The 21,954-nt window shown below is 50.0% G+C and overlaps 1 protein-coding gene across 1 annotated transcript in view; it reads right to left on the bottom strand.

Moving 5' to 3' along the window:
* Nucleotides 1–334: 334 nt before the first annotated feature.
* The window catches only part of GLP1R (glucagon like peptide 1 receptor), a 42,018-nt gene continuing 20,398 nt past the window's right edge, over nt 335–21,954 (bottom strand). The window contains exons 6-13 of the mRNA XM_003897563.5: nt 18,792–18,945; nt 18,029–18,188; nt 13,392–13,452; nt 12,754–12,823; nt 12,581–12,669; nt 12,078–12,216; nt 10,994–11,035; nt 335–5,809 (exon numbers count right to left, since the gene is read on the bottom strand). Coding sequence (XP_003897612.1) covers nt 5,642–5,809; nt 10,994–11,035; nt 12,078–12,216; nt 12,581–12,669; nt 12,754–12,823; nt 13,392–13,452; nt 18,029–18,188; nt 18,792–18,945 — 883 coding nt within the window. The 3' untranslated portion in view covers nt 335–5,641. The remainder of the gene's footprint in view (nt 5,810–10,993; nt 11,036–12,077; nt 12,217–12,580; nt 12,670–12,753; nt 12,824–13,391; nt 13,453–18,028; nt 18,189–18,791; nt 18,946–21,954) is intronic.

Below are 21,954 nucleotides of genomic sequence, written 5' to 3'. Positions count from 1 at the left end.
AACATGGATTTAATGGACTGAGTTCATTTAGACAGGAGAGATCGAATGAATGAGCGGAATTAAAATACACATCCATTTGGCCGTCAGTCATTGTTTAAGCCACTCGACCACCCAACTTTTCTAATTAAATGACATTGCAGTCCCTGCATAAAGGCTGCGATGGATAAATTAGTACTTGGTGAGTGCTTTGAAGATGAAAATCACAGTATGAGTAATGAGCAGGGTTTTTTTTCCCTTGGGCTGGAAACGGCATCTTTTGTGTTTTCCCACTGCACCGTGAGTCACCTGGATTGACATTGCAGAAAGCCTCCTCTCACAAAGGAAGAGCAAGAGAGACAGTAGGGACAGACTTTTATTTGACTTACAAGGCAAATTAGGAAAGAGCCTGCATCCATTCACATCTATACAAGGAATTATATGACCTACACATTCGCTACCTATAGAAGCTGGTCATATTTTGCAGGAATTTATACATTAGGAAATCACATGGAAATGATCTTGTTTAAACATTCATGAAGAACAAACATCCCCCAAGAGCACTGAAGATAGAAATCTAGCTTTGTCCCTCCTGAGAGCCTGGCTTACCTCTCTGTTGGTGCATTTAAAGGTCTGCATCGAATCCCTCCAGAACTGATGGGATGCTGGAGTTTGTCTGCTTTGAGGATGTGATGATTATTTTAGTGGGAGGAGCTTAGAACTGCAGGTTTGGAGGTAAAGTGTGAACTGTTTGGCAAGATCAAGCACTGGCTGGCTGGGGTGAATTCTGCCCTTCCCTCAATGCTCCCATTGGCTCCCCTGCAAAGAACTCAACTTTTTATACGTTCCAAACTGTACTGAGAGGTCTTTTCTTACTACATCTAAACATTCTCATTTAGATATGTTTTTCTTGTCCTGAATTGCTTTGACACAGCAATAATTAGTCATGCTACATTGTCTAGGCTGGCTAATTACTGAGAGCTTGGCAGGCCCCATCGGAAAGGTTGCATCACCCGATGTAAGTTAGGATCCAAGCCGGTGGCTGCCCCACTCCTCATTGCATCCAAATGTAGAACGAGGTGCATCCTTTTCAACCCTGACAGCCCCTCACTCTCAGTTGCACCCCCAAATTGGTCACAGCTGAAGGAACAGCATTCACAAAAGAACAGCATTCACAGTATGGCCAGCAGGGTCGCCTCTTCCTGAGGCAGCAGTCGGGGAGGAGGAGTGCAGGGAGGGAAGTTGGATGCATCAGGGGAAAAATGGAGCCACTGCTAGACAAGGTCCTGGAAAACAGACTAAAATGGCCAAAGAAGAGAGAAAACTCTCTCCTCTGAGGGATTCAGATGTATACACACACACGTGCACACACACACACACACACACACACACACATATATATATATATATATATATAGAGAGAGAGAGAGAGAGAGCGCGTCCAAGAGGCTTGGGGAGTTATTGGAAAACAATTATGCTTATCTGCTTCCTGCCAGTCTGTATTCATTGACAGAGCAGAAGTAGTTATAGATATTGCAGACACACTGTGGCACTAAATAAAGTGTTTAAAATTATACTGCTTAATAATGCTTCCTGTCTCGGCCCTCTGCAGACCCAGAGAGCTGATTTGGGCCAGCAGGTAACAGTGTAGGGGCATGGTAATGTGGTTGCCATAAATTTCTCACTTGGGCTATTTTCTTTCCCGGGGGAACTCACTCCAGCCACAAAAGAGGGGAAAATGTTAGAGTTGATCCTAACTGGTTTCTGCTGAATGTTTAGCACGTCATTCACACAGGTGTCTTAGCAGACTAAGCCTCTGTATTTTACTTGAGAATTTTTATAGTTTGCCTCATAGGAGCCAAAAGTAGGATCAGCACTGTAGATTAGAATCAGTTCAACAGAGGGAAAATAAACCTTTGGAATAGATTTTGCCTTCCCTGAGCACGTCGCAGGCATTAGCAAATAATGGGAGCCCTGTCTGCGCATGGAGAGGAAGCATCTACCACGTAGACTCCTAGCCTCGGGTGTGCGGTCCTGTGACCTGCACAGCGGGTGTGATGATTCTGGAGTCATCATCTCCTAACTTTATGCTGTTATGCACAGAAGAAGCATGCACACACACATGCACACACATACACCCACACACACCCACACACAATGTTCTTTCCTTGCGGAAGAAAGAAATGGGAGGGACTGAGGAGCGGAGGTCTCCTGACTGTGAGCTGCTGGATAGAACACAGCCAACCCTGATGAGAGTGGCCAAGACCTTCAGAGCATGGATGGGAGTTGACTCTATTTGCCCTTTGTGCTGCTGTGCCGTCTTTGCTAGGCTACAGTTGCCATTTGCTAGCTGTCCCAAATTCAGAGAGTGCTAAAGAGGTAAAGGGGGAGGTTCTAGACCTTTTAGGCTATTTTAGTACACTCTGTGTGGCTATCAATACAACTTTTCAAACACATACAGAGGCATCAGAAAAAAAAAAATTAAGCCAATCCATTAAAAGAGTGCTGGAATTGCTGTCCAACATGACTCACGTGCTGTTTCTATGTGTATGTGTGCCCTGATGCATTTCATTTCTAAAGTTTAAGACAAGGATGAATGAAGTACCAGAGTAAAAACAGGAAAGCACATCCTTCCCCTCCTCTCACCGGTATAAATTACAAAGGAGATGACACTTTCACCATCTGATGAGTCTACCTTTGCTGCTGTGTTTCCTCTTCAGCAGAAATTCCAGATAACACCACTGACTTTTACTTAGAGTATCTTGAACAGCTATTTATAGTTTTCACCTATCCTTCCCAGAGACCTCACTAGACTGAGAGACAAGGGCTTGTCTGGGTCCTGGCCCAGCTCAACCACCCTCTGGTGTTGTGACCTTGGGCAAGCCACCTCTGCAAGCCTCATTCCTCAATCCTATAGATCGGGCCAGGGGAGATCACCAAGGTCTTTCTCTGCTCAGAGTCTCCCAGAGCTCCAACGATGTGGTCTACAGCATGAGGCATACTAAGACCATCAGAAATCATTCCTGCAATCCAGAAACTCATTTTAAAGGGAAGGAACTTTGCAATGTAAGTGGTTTGTTTCAGTTCTGTGATTCGGCTGCTTGAAAGACTGAAATGGCAAAGAAAAGTTGACAAAATGCAAGCCCCAAACAAGTTTGAGGAAGCTGGCCAGAGTGCTGAAGTCAACTGCTGTTCACAACAGCCATCAGACCTTGTGGCTGCAAAGCTCAAACAAAAGCAGCACCTATACCCTGTTGGTCAGCAATAGTACCCCGGGACAGAGGCAGCCCAGAGAGTTCTCAGCAAGCTCCAGGCGTGTGGCATTAGGCATCAGGCATGTAAACAGCTGGTGGAATTTCAGAGTACATTGCATTCGATAGTTCCCAGACCTGTTGGAGCCATATTTAGCTTAGGAGAGCTTGGAAAGAGTGCAGTGCCATTTGAATGACTATTAATAGCTTCGGGGGGCGTGGGGAGCGGGGGTTAGAGCAAAGCAAAGATTTCTTCAGTTCGATATCTTGTATGTATTCATGAAGGACAAACTTCCTCCATGTTAAAAGGCTTGGGTGTGGGGGTCTGACGAGCCTTCTGAAATCAGGAATCACCAGTTCCAGTTGGGAAGACAACTCTACTTACAGTTTAAACTAAATGATTTGAGCTTCCCAGGTGCCTAACTAAGCAATTTCTTCCCTACAATCCCTCTTCTCAGCAATTTATTTCACACAGATTATATCAATCTGTTTCTTTGTTGCTATGTAATGTAATAATCATTCTCAAAATCCTCAGTTTATCCAAAACTTAAACACTTGCACCAGAGCTGTGCCCCACATCAACCCACTGGTGCCCACCTTCATGAAGAGACAGCAAATAAGGGGTGCCACTGGGAAGCCTGCCCTTGTTCTGGGAAGCAGGAATGCCCCCCTGCCCATATTGTCTCAGTCAAGGCAGCCATCCACACAATTCCTTTCTTTAGCCCGAGGTTCAACTTCCCTATTAACATAGACAACACTTCACTGAAGCTGAAGTATAAGAAATTTTCTGCTTGATGTGTTTAATATCCTAGTATTTTCCTTGCACATCACATGCCTCTCTGAGGGGCACAGGAGAATGTGTCTGGGGTAAGGTTTGGGGGAGGGTTCCCACCATTTAAAAGGGAGGGAGAGACCGACTCATAAAGGAATCCGTCGGAACCCTCTGCTCTCCCCGGAGGTCCTGACGCCCAAGAGCGAGCTCTCTCTTGCTCTAAAAGCTTCCTTTGCAGCCACGAACTCCTTGCCAGCCTCTCTAGGATGGCTGGCTGTCTGGGTATCTGCAGTGCTGCTGTGTGTCACCATGGCTTGGGGCTTCCTCACCGTGGCTGGGGACAGAATTGGTGGTTTCCCCACCCAGCCTTTCTGCTGTTCATTATTTGTGGGGGAGGCTGCAGGCAGGGCAAACTTTAATTAGCTCCAAGTGTGAGTGGGTCAAATCAATTACTACTGCACTCTCCCGACCACCACCACAACCACCATGATTCCGCTCATTTCCACTAGATGGGAGGAATCGGAATTGTCCATTTATGCACACAGACTGTTCACAGCAATGAAGAAAAGTGAATGAAGTATATATAAGCTCCCAAGTGGGGGAATTTCAAAGACAGGGGGAGCCTGCCTCCATGGTGATCATGGGGACTATTGGTTTCTCTAAGAGAGTCTCTTCATGGTCACATCCCCTAAAGCTAGAGAGTGTATCCAAATTCCCACTCAAGAGACAGCGTGTGGTCACAGAAAATGTATTTCCAAGGAGAGGTGGAGGCAATGTCTCTCTTGGCCCTCTGGGCTCCTGGAAGTGGCAGGTAATCTGCACCCACAGTCTGGACATTCCTAACGTGTCCCTAGATGAAACCCAGAGGATTCTTGAGAGTCTTTAAAACAGACTTGGGAGCTCATACCCCAGGGCTGGGCTCCCTGGTGGCAAGGCTGCCCTGATTCTCTGGGCATGGCAGAGGCAGGCACCAAAACAAATACCTGGAGGAGAAGCGGGCACCTTCTCAATGCTCATTCTCAACACCACCTACAGCCGTTTCCAGAAATGGCTGCTGGCAGTGGCCCAAACAAAGCCCCTCAAAAAGAAACTGGGCAGTAAGATGAGGGGGCAAGATGAGGGAAATAAGCAACCCAGACATACAAACAGCTTCCCTTTGAGAGAAGACAGGGGAGGGTGGTGACCCCAAGTGGTGCAAGCAGAGGAGGCTCCCGTCACTCCTGCTCTGTGTTTGGCTGAGGTCAGAAGAGCCACTTTCAGAACCACCTCCTCTTGCAAGCCCCAGTTTCACTAATAAGCCATTGACCTTGAGTTTGAGTCTGGGGTTGATTTGCGGCTCTGTCTGGGGGAACCCCAAGGGCCTGTGGCTTCATGAGAAGAAATCCTCCTCATTTTCACAGCGATCATTTTTCCTCTCCTCTCGCCACTGTGATCAAATTAGGAGGCTGCTTCTCCTAGGAGAAAATGTGTCCATGGTCCCAGGAGGCACTGCCCATTTACCTGTCTGATGGGTTTGGGGAGGGAAAGCAGGATGTATGTGTGTGTGTGTCCCTTCCTTCCCCTGTCCCTGGGAGTGTCTCTCCCACCTGGATTGGCCACCCGGCCTGCAGCAAGGACCCCAGGGAGAGCAGGCGCTGGAGTCTCAGCTGCAGGAGGCCTGGCAAGTGGCTGTGTACATGCTGCTGCCTGCCGTGGCCCCACTGCTCAGGCTGCTGGTGGGACACTTGAGGGGCTTCATGCTGCTGTCCCTCTGGATGTGCAAGTGCTCAAGCCGCCAGCGCTCCCAGCTCTTCCGAAACTCCAGCTGGACCTTCCATGAGAAAAGGAGGGAAACAAAAACCATCCTGCAAACCAACTGCTCACAAAATGGCCCCACTATTACATTAGCGGGGAAGGGAAGAAATCCACTGCATTATATTAAGAGACACAAGTCAAGGCCTTCGGGCGCCTAAATTAATATCCCAATAAAATTGTTTATTGTTGCCTCCTATTTTCTGCATCTCCTCGGGAGAGAGATCGGCTTGATGACCTAATTGGTCTTTTCCATCTCTAAACTCTGTGATTCAGCTAAGTACCTTTTACAATCCATCACAGTATTATTTAACGGAAGAGAATGAGAGGGAGGGTGAAACGCAGGGAGACAGGAGATGGGAGAGAGAAGAGAGACTCTGTCTTTACAGTACACATCCCAATTTCAGCTTGGATGATTGGGAAGGGGGACAGCAACCCCCAGCCTTCCTGGTGTCTACAGCAGACCCTTCTAAACTCCCTGAGGGCTTCTCTCCAGGCCCCAGCACCTCACAGGGGAGGAGGGAGGGAAGGAAGGAATGCGGCTGAGACGAGCAACAGCAGGGAGGAAGGGGCAGCCAATGAGGGCTTCTCAACTGATGCCATCCAGAGAGACTCTGCAGTGACCTGGGTGCAGCCCGGGGAGGTCAGTCAGCCAGGATCCCTGTTGTGCTGGGCTCTGGCCTCCTCATCAGGAAAAGCCTCTCAGGAGGGCAGATGCTTGGGGACCAGATTGTTGGGGCAGAAAGAGACAAATCCAAGTAATGCTGTGGAGCCCCCATCCCTTGAGGGTTTGTGACAATGCTGTGGCTCCCTGTGGTGGCCAGTGATTCTGGTCCCTGGAGAGGCCTAGCTGGAACCTGAAAAGCTAGTCCTGGGAGGTCTAGACTGCTCTTCTGGGTGATGTTCCCATAAATTTGCTTTCCAGAGCTTCTTTGAAGTCCCCAGCCTTCCCACACCGGAGTGTCTGTGGTCTGGGCCCTTCCCTTTAGGCCAAGTCACCAAGATGGCCTGCTGCCAGCGGCTGTGGATAAGGGGCCAATCGCCCCACCAGCCCCTGTGCAAACAACCCTCCTCTCCTCCTCCTTTGTCATCCATCCAGCTACGCCCAGCAAGACGCCTGGTATGGCTGCATGCCATCCCTTAAAAGAACATTTTCTGCACTGAGTAGAGTTGAGATGGCCCAGAGGCTGCCTGCCAGGATGACGCCAGTGTCCCATGCAGCGTCAGGAACCCAAGCCTGAGTAGGGGAGGGAAGGAGGCTGAGCAGACACCACCTACAGCCACCCTGTTGTATTCCAGCTCCCTGCCCGGCTGAGCCTTTGTGAAGGGAGCATATGCTGACAGCTGGGATGGGGGCCCTGAGTCCAGTGGTGGACCCTACTTGTGCAGTTGCCAGGAAGTCAGGCTTGTTTCATAGCCTTTCCACTGGAGAAGGGGGGAAAGATGGTAAACTGAGGCACACCCCCGGGAAACCACCTCAGAGACCAAAGAGGTTTCAGGGACACCTGTGGGACTTCTCAAGGTGCTGACACACGGTGTCTCCTTCTGCCCCCATCTCCCTGAGCACTTTTCCTGAACCTCTGCTGTGACCCCTGTAATCACAATTGTCCTTGAAAATCACCATATTTATTGGGCACTTACTGTATGCACGGCATTTTCCATTGATTATCTCAGTTAACTTTCACGTCGACCCTGCAAAGCAGCTCTACATTTAAAGATGAGGAAACCGAGGTGCAGAGTGTTTATTTCCCCAGGTCGCTTAGCCAGGATTTGAACCTAGATCTGGCCTGATTCCAATGCCCGGCTCCTAACCTCCGGCGTCCCACTGCATGGCTTTTGCGGTCCTGCTTGTCCCTGGTCCATCTCCTCCCCCCTCACCTGGGAGCACCTCGAGGGCTGGGGCCACATCTTCCTCATCTCAGCGTCCGTGAACCTAGCACAGTGCCCAGCATACAGCAGGTGCTCAATACATGTGTTTTAAATGAGCCAAATGAATGAACACGTAAGTAGATGAGCATCTCACATCAGGTTGCTTCTGTTCCTCAGCTATGAAAATGAACACACAAAGACACCACCACTGATCCCGAGCACCTGGGCTGGCACTTAGGCCACCACACTTCCTCCTCCACCATCGGATTTACCTCATCCCTGCCCTCGACCTCTGCAGTGCAGCACACCCCTCCTGACCTCCCTTTCCAGCAGGCACCACGCCAGCCTCAGGATTTGGAGTGAATTGGGAAGTGCATTCACCTTCACTTAGAGCTGGGGAGACAGAGGCAAGGGAGGCAAAACAACTTGCCCCAGGTCACACAGCTCAGCAGTGGCAGGGCTGGGACCAGCACTCAGGGCTCTGAGTCACCTCACTGTGGCTCTCAGGCACAAGCTACAGCAAAAGCACCTTCAGGCCTCCCCCGCCCTGTCCCCACTCCCGCTCACTAGCAGCTGGTGCAGGCCTTGGCAGCCACACAGAACCAATATTCAAGCCATCTTTTCTCCTCAGGTCACAAGTATCTGGCACTGCCATGGCAACCCTGGGTCTGCAGAACGGCTCCTGTGGACAGAGGCCTCAGCCCCAGAGCCACATGTGTCTTTTGTGGCCCAGTGACAATGATGTATCTGTCCTTGTGCCTGGAGCAGCCAGGGCATGAGGAGTCTCAGGGTGGGTTTAAAGGAACTGGGCGGTGCTCTGAAAGGAGACAGGTTCTCCTGTTCTCTGAGCAGGGTCTCCTGGACCCCATGGCACAAGCCTGGAAGATCCATGGGGTCTGTAGCCAGGCCTGGTCAGAGAGGTGCAACTCTGGTGATTTAGGGTCAAGTTCTTTTCCAAGGGCAAAGAAGTACTATCCCCTTACAAAGGTGGGCCAGTCATAGGTGGTGCATGAGGAGGGAAGTGATGAGATGACTGGGCTTGGAAGGATGGAATCTGGAGAAGCAGCTGAGTCAGGGGTCAGGGGAGACTCTTGGCAATGGTGGCAGGGAAACCAAGCACACATGTCTGCTGGTGGGGCTGCGGTGAGTGTGTCAGAGGAGAGAGAAGTGGGAAACAGGCACGTGGGGGGCTGAGATGACAAGGTGGCAGCAGGAAGCCTCAGTCTCTCCCCACGGGCCTCTGCTCCTCATCCCCACGCAGGGATTCCTGCCACCCTGTCTTGTCCCCATCACCACTGGGCTGGAATGGAAAGCAGCAGAGCTCAGGGCTGGGTAGCACATCACCCAGCTGGCTGAGAGCATTCCTGGAGGGAAGGCCATCCACAGAGTTTAGGTTTTGCACTTCCTCCTTTGCATCAGTTTTAAAGAAATTCATTTTGAGGATATGGCAGTGGAGGAGGACCAGGGCTGCGGTGTCTTGCTGCCTCCTGTGGGTCAAGAGCCTGTTGGGTGAGGCCCTTCCCTCCTTCCCTGCCCTACCCTCCAAACTGAGCCTGCTGGATCCTCTGAGACCTGCCCCAGGAGCAGCCAGAATCCCATTTATGGGCCACCGTTTGCCAGGCGCTGCCTTCACCTCCCCAGCACCTGCTGCCCTGAGGCATTAAGCGGGATCTCACCCCCACCACAGCCCAGTGGAATCTCGCCCCCACCACAGCCCACCAGCTCTACCGCCTTCTAGCTATTGAATTAGGGCTACTCATTTCATTTTGCTGAGCCTTAACGTTCTTAGCTGTGAATTGGGGATACCATCTGCTGCACAGCATTGGATGTAATGAGACACTTTGAGCAGCTTATATGCAGTAAGCACTTAAGAAACCTTGGTTTCCCTCCCATTTGGAGGTCTGAGGGCCATGCTTCCCATGGGTAGCCAGTTCAGCAGAGGCAGGGGGAGGCTCAGGGACAGGGGAACATTCCTCTCCGTTCCTTTTCACCCAGCCTCATTTTCTCTGCATGGCATCCTCTGAAATTCCCTGGGCCCCTGTCTCTGGGAATCACTGAATACTGATATCTAATAGCGATTGCTTACTGAGCATCTGGAGATAATGGTGTGTGTTTCTTCGTGCCAAGCAGATCTGTTCTCTGTTCCCCTTTCCCTCCTTTTTCAGACTTTCTTAATCCTCACAGGAATCTCAAAGGTAGGCATTATTACCCCCACTTTGTAAATGAGCAAACTAAGTTTCAGAGTGGGCAAGTAACTTAGGCAAAGTCACACAGCTCATTAAGTGATGGGGCCTAGATCAGACCAAGTAAGATGCCAAAGCCTGCATCCTTGCATCTTTTCTGCTACATCACATTGCTTCTTCTAGCCATCTCATAGCTCCCTGAAACACCCAGGTCCCCACCCACTGTCCTTTCTGCATCCCCCTCACCCATAGAAAAAGACAAGTCTATTAATGCGCTGACTCCAAGATCCCTGAGCTCTGGGATTCCATAGCTGAGTACCTTGGAGGAAGGGGCCTTTTCCAGGTGCTCACAACACAGCCATGTCCTCCTCCCAGGAGCTGACCATCTCAGGGATGGGAGGGAGGCCTGCTGTCCTGCAGCCATTTGCAGGAGAGGGTGTGGGGCCAGCAAGAACCCCCTTCTCCCATCCTAGCACCAGAAAGCCACCCCCTCCCCCACAGTGAGCCAGGGCTCTTGCCTGTGTGTATGAAGAATGGGGTGCTTTCTGCTTTAATGCAGAATTAATTTGAATCCTGGCTCTGCCATGCCACTATTCCCATACTTCATCTTAGCCAAAAAGCTAAGAAGCGATGTGTGCCACTATTTCCAAACCTAGGTCACGTTTCTGACTCTCTCTGATCTTCAGTGTTCTCATGTATATATAAAAAAAATGGGAATATGAAATAAGAATTTTAGTAGGGTGTGGGGGGTCCTAATTAAATGAGATAGTGATTATTAAAGCCCCAACCATGTGGCTTGGGTATGTGTGTGTTGAATCACTTTGTAAGTGACAGTCACCACCACCAAGCAAAGAGGGTCATTCAGGATTCCCTTAACCTGAGGCTGGGTCTTCCCTAGGGTCACATGCCATTAGGGTATGCCTGTACATTTACGTGTGTGCGTGTGTGTGTGTGTGTGTGTTCATGTGTGAGAGAGATCCATGCACAGAAAACCAAATCTGTGAACAAGATGCCTTCTCAACCCTAGTGCCTCAGTGGGGTGAGTAGGGGGTTTCAGCTGACAAGATTGATGGGAGTCCCCATTGTACAACTCCAGACTGGCCGATGGTACCCACCCACCAGGGTCCCCACCATCCCTCCTCAGAGCTTACCTCATTGTTGACAAAGCAGTACAAGATGGCCACCATCAGCCCCTGGAGACAAGAGTCACATCAGGAGGGAGGAAGCAAGAGGGAGGTGACCTGAAGACTGGCCCCTGGTCAGAAGCACCTTGGGACTCCATCCTCAATATCCCCCTCCCCAAATCCAGTAGCCCAGGCAGATCCAGGAATGGGGCAGTGGCTTCCCTCTTATTTCCTTTCTGAAGGAACACCAGAGTTGCACCTCTCTGACTAGGCCTGGCTACAGGCCCCAGCTAGCCTCTCCCCATGGATCTCCCAGGCATATGCCATGGGGTCCAGGAGACCCTGCTCAGAAGCTGCCCAGAAGCTGTAGAGATCCTACATCCAACCTCTCCTTGAGGAGGTCTGATCCAGTGAAGTACAATGACTCTGATCGTGGAGAACATTCCCCACCCCAGCCCCATCTGTTCACGCAGGAGACCCAGGGCTCCAGAATTGTGTTCTGTATGTCTGCACATGTATGTAAATACACACACATGAGCCCACATGTGTGCAGGCATCTCGTGACATTCGTGAGGGGCAGGGACCAGTTTTTTGTATTTTTACACCCCCTTAGCATCATCTAATGCTAGTGGAGAGGATCAGTTCTTCTCTTTGAAACTGTGACACCGTAACTCTGGTTTTAACACCTCTGAGGCTCCTCTGCAAAGCGAGGCTAACCCTGCACACCTCCTGGGTTCTGTGAAGAGTGAATGTGCAATTCACTCCTTATAGGGCGCAATTCACTCCTTTACATTTTACATGCAAAAATGCATGTAAAGCACCTGGCAGGGTGCTTGCCACCCAGTAGATGGCAGCTGCAATGCCAGGCTGCGTACCCAGAGCTACATCCAAGAAGGTTTCTTGTCCCATGTGCTTACAGAGAAGACTGGCTGGGGTATTGGGACACCTGGGGATACTAGTTCTGGCTCTGCTCCAACTAGGTGACTTTGGGTAGGGATCACTTCTCCGGGTCTCAGTCTTCCCACCTTTTCCATCTGCATGATGCAGGCTGGTGTCTGTCCCACCCCCACTCTAGGACTTTACAAGCAAGTGTCCCCAACCATGAAGTCACCTGGAAGGAGGTAAAGGAGAGCTCCGTGAACAGCTTGATGAAGCGCAGGGTGCCCCGGGCATGCTCGTCCATCACAAAGGCAAAGATGACCTCATGAGTCCCCAGCAGGGGGATGAGTGTCAGCGTGGACTTGGCAAGTCTGAGGGGCAAGGCGGAGATCTCGAGTCATTCTGGACCTCTCCCATGGACTCTTTTCCCCTTTCTCTACCCTCTCCACTTCCTACCAAGTCCTGACATCTGGGTCATGGATGTTCTCCCACCCCAAATACCCTGGGAAAACAGTCTGCCTGGAGGGAAAGAATAGAGGTCAAGACCCCAAGAAGACCAGGGGCTGCCAAGAGACAGGGCAAAAGCAAGGGTTTGGGGTCCCAGGCCAGGCCTGGGTGGAAGAAGAGGGTAGTGTAGGGCTCTAAGCTAAGCATCCCAGGATCTCTCTTTCTCTCTGCTAGAAGGAAAGGGGCACCTGCTGAGGGTCCTCAGTAAATTCAGCTCAGTTACATCACCTGCATTTGATGTCTGTCTTGCACATGAGATTGGCCTTCAGTTTGGATACCACGATGCAGATGACCCGAACAAAGATGAGGAAGTTCACCTGCGGGGTGGGGCCGGGATTGGCAGGGGGCACCAGCCCAATCCTATCATAGCTGCCACTCCCATCCCTGACACCATCACTCACCCCAATGGCAAAGAGAATGGGCAGCCGGATAATGAGCCAGTAGTTCATGTTGGAGTTCCTGGTCCAGCAGCTGGGGAGGGAGAGAGATGCGTGCATGCATCCAGCAGGACTCATAGGATCCCCAGCTCAAGTGCGGGCACAGGGGCCACCGATGCACATGGCCATGTTGAGTGCCACACACACAGCTCCCAGGAGCCACCCAACAACCAGTCCCATGGACCCACAGAGCCCTGCCAGTGCACAGTCCCACAATACACACGTACAGTTCAAATACACAGTCATACACGGAGATGTACACAGCCCCCAAACAAGCTTTCAAGGACCTACCAACACAGTCATGTGTGTTCGCAGAATCATATACAAAATGACACAAACATTTCACTGTTTCACATAAATGGATATTACAGAAGAACCTGCAGGAGGGCACCATGTACCCCATAGACCCAGTACCATTAGTCATCAAACAATCCTAGGACCAGGCAGGGGCAGGGAGGGATTAGAGAACAAAATCCACATTCTAATCTCCTGGTCCCCACCTTTATCCTCCCAACAGATGGGTTCCCCAGGTACCAAGGAATCCCATGGACCTTGAGGATGGGGACCTGAACACATCCACCCCCTTGGAGCAGGACACTCACCCCTCGTCCTCATAGAGGTACTTGACAATGCCCCAGGGGACAACAAACAGCAGGGGAACACCTAAGAGAGAGGGAAAGACAGAAGGGGAGAGGGGCTGGCAGGCCAGAGCCACAGTCCACATGCCGAGGCCTCTCCCTGCCCCAGGCCCCTCACACTTCCAGCCTCTCTCTTTGCCTGGCCTCAAACTATGCTTTCTAGTTTTGTCTGGGCACTTGGGAGAACAGAGGCAGCAGGAGCCCCATGCAGACTTCCAGACTCTTCCTTACAGAGAGGTCCTCATCAGTCGTCAGTCCCCCACCTCCTATGTGCCAGGCACACTGTCGGGACTTGCCCTGAGAGTACCGCCTGAGTCACCAGGTCACAGACACCCAAGTAGCAATGGGACTGGGCTGTGCGGTGGAGACAGCACGCTGGATGAGGCGAGGCGCAGGTGAACCCTCTGATGTCCTTTTTCTCTCTTGCTTCAGCCCACATTGCCGATCTTAGTCATCTCCTTCAGGCACTGGATGTCCTTTCAGTCGTCTGTTCCCTACCCCTGTACACCTGCAAGAGGGCTCAGCAGAATCCTGGAATGGAGACAGGAGCCCAGTCCTTGATGCCAACTGACCAACTAACTGTCCGCAGTGGCCTACGATAACAACAGCTACAACAATACTACTCTCCACTCAGCTGAGACTTGATTTGTGTGGTAGACGGCCTCTAAGATGACCCCTGGGGATCCCCACCTCCTGTGCTCTTACTCTTGTGCAGTTAATCCACATCGTATCAGTATTGTTTCATGTGACCCATGACATCTGGCAGAAGTGATGGCATGTCACTTCTGATTGTTATAAAAGACACTGTGGGTTGTTTTGCAAGCTCTCTCTCTTTCTCTGATCACTTGCTCTGGGGGAAACCAGGTGCCATGTGCTGAGAGAACTCAGAAGGCCTAGATAGAGGTCTCTGCAGCAAGAAATGGAGACCTCCAGCCTCGGCCAGCAAGGAACTGGGTCTTCCGGCCAACCGCCTCGTGAGTGAGCTTGGAAGTAGATTCTCCATCCCCAGTTAAGCTTTGAGATGACAGCAACCCTGGTGACAGCTGGCTGCTTCTCTGTGAGTGCTCTGATCCTGGAAGAAGGTCTCAGAGAGAAGGGACAGCAGGCGGTGGGGGATGGCCAGAAGGAAGCTATTGTATGTGTATGTGGCTCAGGAAATCCACATGCTCTTGCCTAGAGAGTTTTCTCGCTGAGATCCTGAGCCACAAGGTACCCAACTAAACTGAATCGAGATTCTAGGCCACAGGAACTGTGACATAACAATGGTTAGTTGTTTTAAGCAGCTAAGTTTCAGGGTTAATCGTTCTGTAGCAACAGAAAATTAATACAACTGGTTCCCAGTTCCTTGAGGGTAGAGCCCAGGCCTCACTCACCTTCAGAGCCTCAATGCCCAGCTCACCCTGAGAGCTCAATCTGTGTTGGTTGATTTAAAATTGGATTGTCCTTCCTCACATGACAGATGAGGAGATGGATCAGGGGCTCAGAAGGGCACAGGTGGGGCTCGAATGCAGGGCTGCAATCCCATGTCCACTCCCACCGCCCTCAGTGGCCTTCTGCACTGGCTCTCTCCATGCTTGTCTCCACTGGTGGCTCCCTCAGTGTTGATGTGTCTGAGATAGGTAAGCGTGTACATATTAAGGCATGTAGACACGTGTGTGTGAGGGTGTGGTGGGTGGACCATGAGTGTGCACGTGTGGCTTTGGGGAATCTCTGCCAGGAGCACATTTCCAGGACAGAACCACTTCAGAGCCTTTCCTGTCACGATTGTCTATATCTTTAGCACATCAGTGTCCACTCAACAGCAGCTACTAAGCAGTTTGTGTGCCCAGATCTACTGTGCTTGATGATGCAGGGAGAGATGGAGGAAGCAAAGGAGCCCCAAGCTGACCAGCATTCTTCGTCAGCTCTCTCTCTCCTGGCCCATTTATTTCTACACAAATCAGACCTCTCAGCATCCAAGGTGCTTTAGTAACAGGCCTTTATGAGACTGGACAAGGAACGGGATGATCTCCAAAGGCCCCAGCACATGGCACGGGACTGCCACATAGAAGATGAGCAGTGAGAATGGAATGAATGATGGGTGAGTCAATACACCAATGAGGGAAGGAAACTTCTCTAGGCAAGAGCATGCCGATTTCCTGAACCACGTACACATGCAGAAGCTTCCTTCTGGCCATCCCCCGCCCCCTGCTGTCCCTTCTCTCTGAGACCTCCTTCCAGGATCAGGGCACTCACCCATGTCATCAGCCAGACCTGGCAAGTTTCACTCATCGTCAGCATTTCCTTAACAAGGCCTTTTCAAAAAACACAGCCACGAAAGCCCTGCCGCATGCAAACATTACGCACTCCCTGCTGGCTTCATCTTTCTCCCATTTAGAAAACGAGCAAGACAGGTTGGAGAAAAAAGCTCAAATTAAGACACACAGAACTGGCTCCGGGAAGTAATGATTCCCTCATCCATCACCGGCCTCCCTCCTGCACAGCCTCCGTGTGGATTTCTACAGGCCCCCAACTGCCTGGGGACTGCAGCAGAAGCTGCCAAGCCCTTTGGGGGACCTCTCCAACTGTGTCAGAGTCCTAATTTCAATTCTTCTACTTGCACACGAAGCTAAAAGTTGTTTCCCAAGTATCCCAGCTTGGGCAAGGCCTCCTGGCATCATGTCCAAGCTCCTAGTAACCTGTGAATCTCTCTCCGTCTCCCCCCACCACAATTCCTCAAGAAAAAGGTATTCTGATTGGAGCAGAGTATCCTCTGGGTCTTGCCCTTGTGCTCCCACAGATCCCGAGCCCTGAGCTGGGGTGTGAGGTGCTAGGAAAAGGACTTGGCACTCCCTCCCCCATCTCCCACTCAGAGACCTCTAGGGCAGTGTGTCCCCACCAAACTCCAACCAGCCACCCCCGCTCCTCTGCACACAACACACACGTCCCTTGATTGTTCCTGCCCTCGGGTCGCCATGGTGACAGGCACTAACAGTGCTGATGCTATTTCCTAGAATGGACAGACACCGTCCCCCACCCTGAAGACAGCCTTCCCTGAGCTGACCTCAATGGCCTCCCTCCTCCCCAACCCCTAGTGAGCTGCAGGGCTCTCCACCTGCTCTAGCAGGAGGAAGAAGCCTTGGGGAGAAAAGGCCAAGGAAGGGACTGGGTCCTGGGGGAGGAGGAGGAAGGTGAGAGCAGGGATCTGTGAGCAGGAGCCAGGCCTACCTGCCCACCTGTGCAGAGGCCCGAGCCTTCTCAGGGGTGCTGCAGGGAACTGAAGGGACACAGTCCAGGCAAGAGAACAGGGCATGATGGCCACAGGCCCAGAACCTGGGAGTCAGGAGGCCTGGGTTCCAGGGCCTGCTCTGCCTGTAAGGCCCTGCCAGCTCTGGGCCTTGGTGCCCTCAAGACACTGGTCACATTAAAATCTCAGGCTACTCTTCTCCCGGTGGGGGGCTGCATAGAGCAGAGTGGCTGAGGAACACCAGTAACAACAAATGAAGTGCAAGGACAGGGGATGGAGAGCTTGAGAGGGTGGAGAGCACAGAACCACGAGGGCCAGTGGCCTGAGGGACCTTCCTGAAGAGGCAGCGGACCCCCTGGTGTGGGAAGGCTGCTCCCTGAACTTCCTGCATGGAGAACAGCCTTGCAAAGGCCCGGGGGCAGGACCAGTCAGGGAAGAGGAGTCTGGATGTGTCTCAGCTGGAAAGTCCCTGGAGGTCAGTGACAGTGGCAGCCATGGTCAGAGCAGCATGAGGTGGGCGCATGAGGAAGGAGGAGTGAATGAAGGAGTGGCAAGCAGGGTGGGGGATGGTGTGGAACAGGAAAACTACCATGGATTCAATGACAGATTAGGGAGGGCACAGGGCAGGGCCTATCCTCTGGGCACCGTGGCCCCCTCCAGAAGGGCCTGTTGCATGTTTTCCCAGGGGTGAAGGGGATCACAGCCCCCTGCCCAACCCCAACACTGCCCCTCATTACAATCCCACGTGGTGAGAGGCAGAAGCACAACCAGAAATGTTCCAGCAAAAAAAAAGACACAATGGTTCTTGGCAAACTTTTTTGGCTAGAACATTTCCAGCTGGGCTCCAGGCACATCCGCCGTCCCCCCTCTCCTTGGCTGGCCTCTGGTCCCCCTGCCCCACCGTACCTGGCTCTCCTGTGAGCCCTCCTCTCCACCATCACGACAGAGCACCAGCAGGCTCCCCCGAGTCATCGCCCTGACCTCTTGATCCCCTCCCCACCTTGAGGCCCAGGACTCACCATTTCCCTCAGGTCCTCGGGCTGCCCAGGACTGGGTGTGAACTTATGTCCCCATGTGGTCTTAAGAGGACAGTGCATACCTCCAATGGTATGCATGATAGTGGTAGAGGGTGGTGTTTGGCCACATGCGGTGGAGGCTTCCATTAAGGGAGGATAGTTATGCAGAGGAGGGGAGGACCATAACCCCCTACAGCATCTTAACAGCCCACGGGCAGCAGGTCCTGTGCCCAGGAAGGGGGCTACCCAGTGGGCCCTGCCCCTTGCTCAGCAGTGCGTTCCAAGTACCATGTTAGAAGAGGGGCCAAAGTCTCCCACCCCCATACCACAGGTTCGGGGTGGGTGACAGTGGGCCTTACCCCAGCCTACGCTCACATACAGCCTGAAGATTCGTTGCTCAGAGAAGACCGAGAAGGCCAGCAGTGTGTACAGGTACACGCCCTCCACCAAGAGCCAGTAGTAATTGGCCGCCACACAGTATTGCATGAGCAGAAACACCACGCGGCAGCCCAGAGAGTCCTGGGGGTAGAGGAAGGGTGTTGTGGGGACAGCAGCTCTGCCCTCTGCCTCTCTTGATACCATTCCCCATCCTGCTCCAGCCACTATCCTGCCATGGTTAATGCAGGAGGAGACAGCTCACATCTCCGGCTAGGGATACTGCTAGGGACTTTATCTGCTTTAGCTCATCGAATCCTCATTATCCTGATTGGAAGAAAGTGATATTATCCGCCCCCCTCCACAGGTGAGAGAAGTAAGTGGCTTCTCACTTATTTCTCAGCCTCAGAGAAGTAAGTGACTTGCCTAAAAGTGTACAGATAGTAAGTGACAGAGCTGGGATTCAAACCCAAGTGTGTCTCCAAAGACTACTCATTTGTGTCAGACTGAGAATTCCCTAGGGCAGTGTCTCCTCCCTTAAACTGGGGGCTCCCCAAGGTAGACTGCCTCTCTCAGCAGACTGGAGGGTCCCAAGGTGAATTGCCTCTCCCATCAGACTAGGGGCTCCCAAAGGGCCAGAACTGGTCAGCTCTTGCCTTCCCCTGTCCCAGGTCTGGCTAGGGTGGCAGAGGCAGGCATCCTCCAACCACCCATCGCTCCCAAGGTGATCCTGGATGCACCACACACCTGGTAGGAGAGGAGCCCATCCCACTGGTGCTGCTGGGCGGCCGTGCTGTACATCCACTTGAGGGCTGCGTCCTTGATGAAGACGGACAATGCTCGCAGGATGAAGGATGCAAACAGGTTCAGGTGGATGTAGTTCCGGGTGCAGTGCAGGTGTCTGAAGGAGAAAGCAGGGCCCTTCCCTGGCAAGGCAGCCAACAGTTCTGCTCTACAACCCCAGGTTCTCAAGCTAACACACACATCAGGCATGTTTCCGGCCCTGGGACTGTGCGTGTGTCCTCTCCTCTGAATACCCTTATTCCCCATCATCGTGAAAATCCTCTGTCCAACTCAAATCCTGCCTCTCCATGAAGGCTTCCGCTGTGTGGTCACTGCCCCCTCCTCCCATCCACATTCTATCCTTCTCTCTGCAGCATCTTCTCTTACACAAAGTCATGCATAACCGAAGAGATTTATGCATGAGGATCAGTTTCCCCAACGGGAACATTGCTTCTTCATGACAGGGCCTACATCTTAAATGCCTCACAGAGGCAGACCAGGACTAGGCACTTGGTAGGAATTCAGAAACTATTGGATAGTTTTAACATCCTTTCCTGAGAAAATGTGTAGCAAATTGAAAGTACAGGGGCATTTATTAACCTAATAAAGGCTATTTACCTAACCAGGAGCAAATATCAATCCTAACTGAGAAATTGTGGGAGCATTTCCTTTGAAATCAGGAACAAAATAAGGATGTCTGTTATCATTGCTTTAGTCAACATTGTAACTACAGATCCTGCCCACGATAATAAGGCAAGGGAATAATGTACAAGAATTGGAAGTAAACAAAATGGTTATTATTTGTAGATGACAGATTATCTTCATAGAAAATTGAAGAAATCTACAAATTATTAGAACTAATAAGACAGTTTAGCAAGGTTGCTGATAAGCATGTTTGTATATGCCTGTGTTAAAAAAATTTAAAGTAAATGTTTGAAAATAATTTATTCGCAATATTTTAAATTAACTGCCTTGAAATGAGTCTAACAGAAGATGGGTAAGATCTCGATGGAGAATTTTATGAACCTTGCTTAAAATCATTAGCGAAGACTTAAATTAGTGGGAGACAGACACATCACATTCACAGATAGAAAGACTCGCTATCTTAAAGGAGTCAAGTCTCTCCATACTAATAAAAATTCTAACTTATTTTTAAAGTAGAACTTTAACAACTTATAAAGAAGAGCCAGGGCTAAGAATATTCCAGACACTCCTAAAGAATCACAGAGGAGGAGATTTTGCTATATGATTTCTAGTAAATTTACAGTAGTTAAGGCACCGTGGTATCAGGATAGGGAAAGATAAACAGCCTAACAGAAAAAAACTGTAGGTGACTGAAACCAACCCACTCGTATATGGAGCCTTGCTACATGGAAGGGCAGTCATTGCAAATCAACAGGGAAGGAAAGGCTATCAATAAATGGTACTCAGGCAGCTAATTCCACATATAGAAAAAAAAATGAAATCCTTTATTTATATCGTACACAAATATGAATTCCAAGCAGATCAAAGAACCATAAGGAAGAGCAAAACTCTGACACTTACAGAAAATATAGGTGGCCATCTTTATGACACTAGGGTAAGGAAATATTTCTTTTTTTTTTTTTCTTTCTTTTTTTTTTTGGAGACAGAGTCTCACTCTGTTGCCCAGGCTGGAGTGCAGTGATGCGATCTTGGCTCACTGCAAGCTCCACCTCCCGGTTTCAAGCCATTCTCCTGCCTCAGCCGCCACGCCCAGCTAATTTTTTTGTATTTTTAATGGAGACGGGGTTTCACCATGTTAGCCAGGATGGTCTCGATCTCCTGACCTCGTGATCCACCGGCCTTGGCCTCCCAAAGTGCTGGGATTACAGGCATGAACCACCGCGCCCGGCCAAGGAAAGACTTCTTAATAAGACTGTCCACAATTCTTCGGAAAAAAATGAATAATTTTAAACCAATCAATAAAATTAACTGTTATCAATTGGTAAATCTTTATTGATAAATTTTATTTATCAATACTAAATTGATAAACTTTATTCCATTAAAATGAAGAACTACTGTGCGGAAAACACCATAAAATGAGTGAAAAAATAAGCCACAGACTAAAGAGAGGGTAAATTCTGGATTAGTATCCAGAATATATAATGAATATGTAAAATAGAAAAGAAAAATCCAAATAAGCCAATGGAAAAGTAAACAAGGGATCTGAAAAAGCAATTCACAGAATAAATCATGAAAAAAATGCTTGATCTCTCTGGGAATCTGGAATATGCAAATTAAAATCATAAGGCAGTTTCAGATACTTCAGGTTAGCAACAATTAAGTCTGAAAACACTAAACATTGGTGATAAGGCCAGACAAAGGAAGCTCTCTTTTATTACTGGTGAGAGGGTAAACTGGTGTGACCAAAGAGAAGAGCAACTTAACAATACCTAGTAAAATTGTAAAAGCAGGTGGTAGTCAGACCTGGCAATTCTACTCCTAGGTATATGCCCCAGAGAAATACACAAGTAAGAATGCACATTGCACCAACATTTGTAATTCAGAAAGACAAAAAGAGAACAACTCAAATGTCCATTAAAAGGTTAACAGATAAACTGTGCTCTATTATACAATGGAATATGGAATGGTGGTTAAAAATCCACAAAACAGGACTACTTGTGTCAATGTGAATGAATCTCATACAAACATAATGTTGGACCAAAAAATTACAGAAAAATATTTCTATGATTTGAATGTTGTGTTCCTCCAAAATTCATGATAAAACTTAATCCTTAATGCAATAATAGTATTAAGAGGTGAAGCCTCCAGAAGATGATTAGATCATGAGGGCTCTGCTCTCAAGAATGGGATTAGTGCCCTTGTAAAAGAGGCCTATGTGAGTTTGTGAGCCCTTTGCCTTCTGTGATGTGAGGGCATAGTGTTCACTCCTTCCCCACCATGTGAGGACACAGTGAGAAGACACCATCTCAGAAGCAGAGAGCAGGCCCTTACTAAACATCAAACTGCTGGTGCCTTGATCTTGGGCTTCCCACCCTCTAAATTGCGAGAGATAAATTTCTATTATTCAAAAATTACCAAGTCTAAGGTATTTTGTTATAATAGCAGACACAGACTAAGACAGAAATTGGTACCGAGAGTGGGG

This window comes from Papio anubis, chromosome 6, assembly GCF_008728515.1.
Source record: "Papio anubis isolate 15944 chromosome 6, Panubis1.0, whole genome shotgun sequence".
Lineage (NCBI taxonomy): Eukaryota > Metazoa > Chordata > Mammalia > Primates > Cercopithecidae > Papio > Papio anubis.
This window is presented reverse-complemented; position numbering and strand designations above follow the sequence as displayed.